The 8,981-nt window shown below is 38.5% G+C and overlaps 1 protein-coding gene across 1 annotated transcript; it reads right to left on the minus strand.

Annotated features, from left to right (window-relative positions):
- Window positions 1-607: 607 nt before the first annotated feature.
- Window positions 608-6,687, minus strand: LOC110899391 (ABC transporter C family member 4). Its single transcript, XM_022146273.2, has 12 exons — window positions 6,658-6,687; window positions 3,925-5,979; window positions 3,534-3,854; window positions 3,375-3,461; window positions 2,676-3,302; window positions 2,399-2,563; window positions 2,028-2,322; window positions 1,744-1,958; window positions 1,340-1,645; window positions 1,179-1,242; window positions 867-1,106; window positions 608-782 (listed from the first exon to the last, which is right to left on the minus strand). The coding sequence occupies exons 1-12, from the start codon at window positions 6,685-6,687 to the stop codon at window positions 682-684; spliced, it is 4,506 nt and encodes a 1,501-aa protein (XP_022001965.2). The 3' UTR covers window positions 608-681.
- Window positions 6,688-8,981: the final 2,294 nt, after the last annotated feature.

Below are 8,981 nucleotides of genomic sequence, written 5' to 3' on the forward strand. Positions count from 1 at the left end.
GTTCCAACGAATCTTCAGGTGGCTGACATTTTTACAAAAAGTCTTCCGCGCGCTCAGTTTGAAGTCTTTTGCACAACGCTACGCCTTGGACCGCCACTGTTACGATTGAAGGGGGGTGTTAAGTAAAAAAGATATTGTAGATATTATGGTTTATTGTAAATATATTATTTCCCTTTATTTCTGATTCACTCTCCTTAATCACAGGAGATGATTATGTAATTCTTGTGTATTAATAGAACGTTCCATCCCTCAATCATTAGTGAGGTTGATTTCTAAGGGGACTGGGGGCGGTGCCATTTTCTCCCGTGATGAACTTTCTTCCACGCGTGGTGGGAACAAACAAACCACCGCCACTCTTTTCTTCAACGAGTGATGGATTGTTTCCGTGAAGTTTTTTCACGCGTTATGGCTTGTGAGTGATTAATGGATGTGAGGGGGTGTGAGGGTTTAGTGTTAGGTGTTGTGAGTGATGACCATTGCCACTAAAAAAGATTGTGAGTGATGGAAAAATGGTTGATGACATGGCGGAACTTGATTGGATGTTGTGAGTGATGGAATTTTTGCAAGTGATGACCACCCCCTCCCCCCTAATAACTCTATATAATGATTGACAAACAAACTCAAAGATAGATGATAAATCAAATAATAATAACTATAATAGATATTAAAACATGTAATAGTTCATAACCCAGCAGACCGGTTTGCATACTCCTGAAACAATGCGCCAAACAGCGAAGGTCTCTCAATCAACCGTGAAGGTTTATCAAATTCTTTAGCATAACCTGTTTCCATCAAACGAGTTCGAGTTTAAGTTCAAACCCACAAATCTAACACGGACATGTTTTTAAGATAAGAACAAGATTTACCAGCATCAATGACTAGAACACGATCACAGTCCATAACGGTTGGTATTCTGTGAGCAATGCTGATGACGGTACAGTCAGCAAAGTCCTCGCGTATGATCTTCTGAATTACAGCATCTGTTTGTGAATCCACAGAAGCTGTTGCTTCGTCCATGAACAACAGCCTGCTGTGCTTCAGCATCACTCTTCCTAAACATAGAAGTTGTCGTTGTCCCACGCTCCAGTTATCTCCATTACCAACAACTAAAGAACAAAAAAACATGAGTTTTAATTCTATGAACTAAGAAAATGTATCTTCAGGTCGATTTCTAGTACCTGCAGAATCTAGTTTACCAGGTTTTGAAGCGACAACATCGTTAAGCTGGCACCGTTCAAGGCTCTGCAAAACAAACACTCGCATCAGATGAACCAATCGAGGAAAGGCCATGGGGAAAGAATCTAGCAAGAATCTAAAAAAAAACAGGATATAAGATTACCCTCCAGATTTCTTCATCAGAATGTTGACCAATGGGGTCAATATTGCTTCTAATTGTGCCTTCAAATAGGATTGGTTCTTGAGGAATGATCCCAAACCGTGACCTGAGATCATGTAATCCGAGGGTCGAGATGTTGATGCCATCAATGGTTATACTTCCACCAGATGGCTCCACCAACCTAAACAGAACTTGGATAAGAGTTGATTTCCCACCACCAGTTCTACCAACCATACCAATCTTTTCACCTCCATTGATGCTTAGGTTGATCCCTTTAATCACTAAAGGCGTGTTTGGACGATATTTAACCTGTTATAAAAATAAACATGCAACAAATTTAAATGATATTACTCTTAAAAACTAGTATGTAGTTTGATTTGCAACAAATTATTATGTTGGCATGTCACCTGCAAATCTTTGAGCTCTACATTGCCATGAGAAGGCCAGTTTGAAGGAGGGGTATTATCTTTTTTCACCCATTCGGCTTCTGAGGGTATGTTTGTGAACTGTTTAATTCTTTCAACAGAAACCATCCGGTTTTCTACCAAACAGCTCATGTATAAAGCCCAAAACAAAGCTCCGTTGAGTGACAATCCGTACGAGAGTGATAATCCAACATTTTCTGTAATCCAATTCATGATTAATTATCTTAAGTAGCAAAAGAAACATGGTGTTTTAGATGCATATATACCTGGTTTAACAATGCTGCTAGGCAAGAGGATCATGAAAGTAGTGGAAATACATAGAAATAAGCTTCCAATGAACTCCAAATGAAATCCTAACCACTCATTGGATCCATTGTTGTGGAAATCCATTCTCAAATTTCCGTTCACTCGATCAACATTTTCTTGGAGAAATCTGTCCTGCTTCCTAAAGCATCTTATCGTCATAACACCTGAGATACTCTCTGAGAAATGGTGAATAACAGGTGCTTTTGTGATCGAGTCAAGTCGTGTTAGTTCACGAGATGTTGCAAGAAAGAAGCCCTGGAAAAAATCAGTTCATAAGTTCAACAGTTCAAATCTAATTGTTCACTAACTACATAACAATTATTAAACATACCCGGCACCGGATATTGAGCCAACCGAGTGGAATCAGTAAGAACACAGTAGGCCATGCGTACTGACAAGTGATGATAATAATGCCAATCAATGTTATGTACATAGAAAGAGCCATGCTCATTGCAAAAGGAAGGAAAACATCGATGTTGGTTTGATCACTTGATGCCTGAAAAGATTAAACAAATTAGCATAGGATCATTCAGTAACTCTTAATAACTGCTAGTTGTAAGTCCAACTTGATCAACTTGCCAAAAAAAGAATGTTATGAGAATCTTTACCCTAGTAAGAATCCTTCCAGAAGGTGTAGAGTCAAAAAATGACATGGGAGCATGAAGTATGCTATTAAGAATCTGCTTAAAGAAAATCTGACATGTTTGAAACCCAAGGACCATTGAAGAAATGACTCTACCAGATACCATAAGGAAAGAAACTCCCGCTATAGCTGTATAAACTTCTATAAACAGAGAAGGGTTGAAAGAGGCAGCGCGATCATCAGAAGTTTCATATGCCAACCAGTAATCGCTTGACATCTGTGCGGCTAGCCACAATAACGAGAACAACAAAACAATAAGCACACCCCACCATCCAAACGCTTCAGTGACATAAACCTTATAGACACCTAAGCTGATTCTTCCTGTTTCCCTCTCCTCTTCTTTGATCAGCTTTGATGTACCTATAATAGAACCAGATTTAGATCCTCCTATGGCCTTCTGATCTCCCTTCAGAGGTTGTAGGCTAGGGGATTTTTGAAGACGTCTAGGTGCGGATTTATCTGATGTAATAAGCTCCATTTCAACTAGCTGCATAGAGGTCTCATGGGCGGAAACTAAACTTTTGAAATCCAAACCAGATTCTAGTAGTTCATCATACTTTCCTGATTGAACAATCATCCCATCTCGCATAACCTAACTCAGTTCAAGTTAAATTCAAGTATGAACATACAAACAGTAGATAAGATCAGAGATTATGATATTTACTAAGATCAGATCAACATTATGTAGGAAATCAACTTGGTGAGTGACCAGCAAGATTGTCTTGTTTTTAAGGGCTCCCCGCACACAGTCCTGCAAAGATTACGAAAAACTAAATTTTATACATCCATAAAGAAACATAAACTTTGATCCTACAATGATTACCTTGAATATTTCTGAACCCGTGTGAGCATCAACGGCGCTAAAGATATCATCAAGAAGATAAATGTCACAATCTTGATAAACAGCGCGTGCAAGTTGAATCCGCTGCTTCTGGCCACCACTGAGATTAATCCCACGCTCTCCGATCTCTGTTTGATCTCCAAGTTCCATCATTTCCAAGTCTTTCTCCAAGCAACAGTTTTTTATTACTTCCTTGTATTTCTGTCTGTCCATCGGTAAACCAAACATAATGTTGTCTTGGATTGTCCCATTTTGAATCCATGCTGTTTGTGCAACATATGCAGTGCTCCCACATACCCTCACCTGTTATAACGTCAGCAGTAGCAAAGTTTACACAATGTTTTGTTGAATTTGACAAAGTTTAATGGTGTACCTTTCCAGAGATTTTGTGCATTTCGCCAATAACGGATGAAAGAAGAGATGACTTCCCGGACCCCACAGATCCAACAATTGCTGCAAGTTCACCATTCTTGATCTCAAAGTTCAAATTCTTGACTACAGCACCATCGGCAGCTTCATCGTCCCAGCTAAAAGACCCATCTTTGACCTCCACCGCCGTGCTGCCACTGCAACCCTCCTGCCTCTCCACCGCTCCCTCATCCAACTCCTTACTCAGCATGAACCCGTCCAATCTTCCCAACGAGATCATGGCCTGAGACAGGGCTATCATTGACTGAGGCAACGTACGAATAGGATCTTGCAAGTTCTTGAACAACGACATGGCAGTGAAAACTGTCCCTGCATCAAGTGGGATCCCAAGCAATATTGCGCTTCCAAAGGTGAGCGAAGAAACAAACAAAGGGGTACTCCATAAAACAATTACATTTCCACAAACGGAGAACATGAATTTGGTAAGCCAACCATATTCAGACTCGCGAAAGGCTTGAATCCTCTTGTTGAAGTGTTCTTCCCATGCATGGAACTTAATCACCCTCATGTAATTTAGCATATCATTTGTGGCTTTCATCCTCAAGTCGCGATTTTGCATTATACTGACCTGGAACCTGTTGTTTCGTTTCGTACCCATAACCACATAGATCACAGCCACCAAGAGTCCAATTAACGCGACCACAGTTGGCAGGCCAATGTATGAGTAAAGAATAGCTAATGTCACAGAAACTTGGAGGGGCAGAATCCAAATAACATGCAAATGAACCATCATATCAGAGAGCTGTTGAGCATCTACAGCCATGTAGTTCACTATCTGTCCAACACCATGTGATTGTCGAGCTGAACACGAGAGGTGTAACCCCTTTTTGTACAATGAAGTTATCAGCGTCGACCGAATCAACATTCCAAGCTTCTGGGAATGAAAATTGAACTGGTGGGATGTCAAAACTTCAATAAACTTTGCAACAAGAAGGGTTAGTATCAAGTAATACCCCTCGTATGGTGATGTTCTCTTTCCCGAAGTGTAATCCACGAATCTTTGGATCAACAAAGGCCCAACATATGTGACAGACACTCTTACAAGTGCAAGAAATGCTGTGAACACGACATCTTTCCAGAAACAACGAATCAACGTGATCTGGACCGGATGTTTTAGGTTTTCTTGAGGCTTAGGCCAGTTTTGTTTAAACAGCTTAGACAATTTTTCTGCCCGATGTTCTGGCGAAAGCATTGGGATGTCCTCTAGTTTAAGAGGGGTTTCATATCCTTTCTTCAACAATGGGTTAATCCACAGCCAGAAGACTTTTGAAACGATTGAAGCCGATGCCCATCCAGTCACTTCCGTTGACTTGTGCAACTCATCAGCCTCTAATTCAGATTCATTCATCACAATGATTCCAGTTGATCCAGTTATGGATACAATCAATAGGAAAGCCGAAAAGGGTAGACATATTAATGAAATTATGTCGTCGAATTCGAAAGGTGAAGTGTTTTCGGTTCCAGAAACTAGCCAGACAATGCTGGAAGAAGCCAACAGAGCAATAACAATGAAATTAACTCCCCAAAACACCCTTAGAGACAGTGGATGAGTTGCAGCTTGAACTCTCTTTTCATGGATGATTAATATTGTGATTGCAAAGAAAGATATAGCTTGAATTAACCAACAAATTCCATCTATCAGCTTCCATGTCATTTGGGTATCTTGTGTGAATGCCAAAATTGAAGAAATAATCGACAAAACAGTTAATACGGCTGTAACAAACGCAGATAACTTAAACCAAATGTTGGTATTGACAGTGACTCTACTTTTAGTGATAAGAGGTTCATTAACAGAAGATGTGTTGGAGGTGAATCTTGAATAGAGTTTTTGAACAGCAAAAACAAAGAGGGTGAGCAAGAAGATGAGATCAACGGTGGATAAGAGTGCTCTTTGTGGGCATGGTGAAAACAAGATGAATCTCAGCCATTGAAGTATGAGTGAAGCTCCTGAGATGTTTTCTGCCATAACGGAGCTTGAAGAAGAGGAAACAGAAGTTATCTAAGCATCAACGTGACTAGTGGCAGTTCATTTGTAAATATACTCATGCAAAGCCCGGCAAGGGCAAAGGGGTCCTATCCTTATATTCCATCGTTGACTTCTAAATGGGTTGGTTTACAGGTTAGGTGTAGATAGTTGACATTGAAAAAAATATTAGCAACTTAATATATTAGTTTATAGTTTATTTAATTTATAGGTTAGGTGTAAATAATTGATATTACAAAAGTTTATTAGTAACTTAATATATTAGTTATAGTTTATTTATGTATTATAGATATTTTAATTAATGATTATACACCTTACACAGTTTTCATTATTTTTTATGAAATTACTAATAAGATACTAGGGCCTTAAAGGAAGCCGGCAACCTATTAAGATATGGCTGCATAAACCAGAAGTGTGAACCAAAAAGAAGATTGACAAAAATCTTAAAGCTCTAATATATTGTATCTAATATATACCAATGTTGTTCTAGTCTAGTAATGAACTTTGGTGTAATATTTAGGAGTAAGGAGTAGATTTAGCTAGTGTGTGAGTCTATCGTTCTAAAAAAATATATGTTTACCAATGCTATCTAAATGCGATAATGTATCATTCTTGTTTTTGAAACCCAAAACTCTGAAAAACCTACATTGCACTCAAAGCATAGAAAATTAGAAATCCACCATTTTTACCAACTATAGCAACCCTAATGCCTTTTCCATCCATGTCTTCACTATGATAACAATGTTGATATCACCGGTTATCTCCTATCGACGTTTGGCTTCCTCAATAACCTAACCTTCTTTTACATAACTCCAATCGGTTATGTGGTACTATTCCCACCAAAGATGAGCTTGAAGTATTTGGATATCCGAAATTATTTTATGTGCATCTTGATGAGGTTTAATAAATGAAAACTAGTTCTAAATTGGTAATATATATTGGGTATAATGTAAATTAGGGTTTTGAGAGTAAACGTATTCTTGTTCTGTATTCAGAAATTGGTAATCTGTACATGATTACATTTGTCTTACATATATACATGAGCGGTTACTAGATCTCCTACATAATCGATGAATAAAAAATAAAGAATAACCTTATCCTAACTTAAAATGTGACATATATTAATATAAGATATCTAGCTTATATCTTCTAATACCCTCCCGTAAGCTAGACTGATGTAATGCGTAGAAGATCTCTGAGACGAAGAAAGTCCTTTGGCTGCAAAGCTTTTGTTAAAATGTCTGCAATCTGTTCTTTGGTAGTGCAGAATCTTGCTTCAACTTCATCGTTTTTTATTAGTTCACGAATGAAGTGATACTTTATTCTAATATGTTTGCTTTTTCCGTGATACACAGGGTCTTTAGCCAGGCATATGGTTGATTTGTTATCACATAAAATCGTTGGAGGTCCATCCATATGCATCTGCAAGGAATTTAAGATTCCTTTAACCCAGAGAGCCTGACATCCAGTTAGCGATAACGCTATATATTCAGCCTCCGTTGACGATAGTGCCACAACCTTTTGCTTTCTTGATTGCCAAGCTACAGCTCCAGAACCAAAATTAAAAACGTAGCCTGATGTGCTTTTGCTGTCGTCTATGCTTCCTGCATAGTCGCTGTCACTGAAACCAACCAACTTATCCTTACTTCCCTTTGAGTAAACGATTCCATAATTCACCGTTCCTTTGATATATCTTAATATCCTTTTTCCCGCTTCCCAGTGATTTCGTCTTGGGTGTTCCATAAACTGACTTATTTTATTTACAGCAAACATTATGTCCGGCCTAGTATTGGTAAGATACATCAGCGAGCCCACTAACTTTCGATATAAGTTCGGATTCACTTCTTCACTTGAGTCGTTTTTTGACAATTTAAGTCCATACTCCATTGGTGTGTTAATCTCATGACACTCTTCCATGTTGAATCTCTTTAGTAAGCTCTTGGCATATTTCTTCTGTGTAAGACTTATATTTCCATTATCGTAGTTAACTTCCAGACCAAGGAAATAATGAAGCACTCCTAAATCAGTCATCTCAAATTCACTCTTCATTGATTTCTTTAATTGCTCTATCATCTCTATGGAGTCACTGGCTAAGATTAGATCATCCACATAAAGGCATACTATCATTCGTGAGTTGTCGGTGACTTTGATAAATAGGGTATGTTCATACACACTCTTTTTGAAACCATTTGCTGTAAAATATCCGTCTATTCTACTATACCAAGCTCTCGGGGCTTGCTTTAAGCCATATAGGGCCTTTTTTAAGTAACATACCTTTTGTTCTTCACCTTTCTTAACATACCCTGTAGGCTGTTCTAGATACACTCGTTCTGTTAGCTTCCCATTTAAGAATGCCGTTTTTACATCCATTTGATGTAGTTGCCATCCATGACTTGCAGCTAATGCTAAAACTATTCTGATTGTATCGAATCTGATTACAGGAGCAAAAACTTCTTGATAGTCAACTCCGTATTTTTGACTGTATCCTTTGGCCACTAACCGTGCTTTATAGTTACTCACCCTACCATGTTCATCATATTTGGTTTTGTAAATCCATTTGACTCCGATTGGCTTCTGATTCTTCGGTGGGTTTACTAATTCCCATGTGTCATTTTTCTGTATGGATTGTATCTCTCTATCCATAGCATCCCTCCATTTCTTATCTTTGAATGCGTCGTCATAGGATATGGGATCAGCATCAGCATATAACATGAAATCTACTGCATCACTATTCTCCCCTTGATTTCTGTTGTATAGATCTTGTACTTGTGCTTCAGTGAGTGGAAGAGAGTTCTGATATATATCTCTTATATCTCTAGTCCGCAGTTCTTCATTCTCCGAGGATGATGACAAGAATCCACTTCATGTTGATTGCTCGTCTGTTCATTTGTTTCCTCACTGTTCTGCATATTATCTGTTTGAGAAGTTTGCTCGCCAAACTCCTCATTGCTGTTGTTATCATTAGATTGGTTGACGATCTCTGATGTTGTTATCTCTGGAGATGCATTTACTTCCGG

Source organism: Helianthus annuus, chromosome 1 (assembly GCF_002127325.2).
Source record: "Helianthus annuus cultivar XRQ/B chromosome 1, HanXRQr2.0-SUNRISE, whole genome shotgun sequence".
In the NCBI taxonomy this organism is placed as follows: Eukaryota; Viridiplantae; Streptophyta; class Magnoliopsida; order Asterales; family Asteraceae; genus Helianthus; species Helianthus annuus.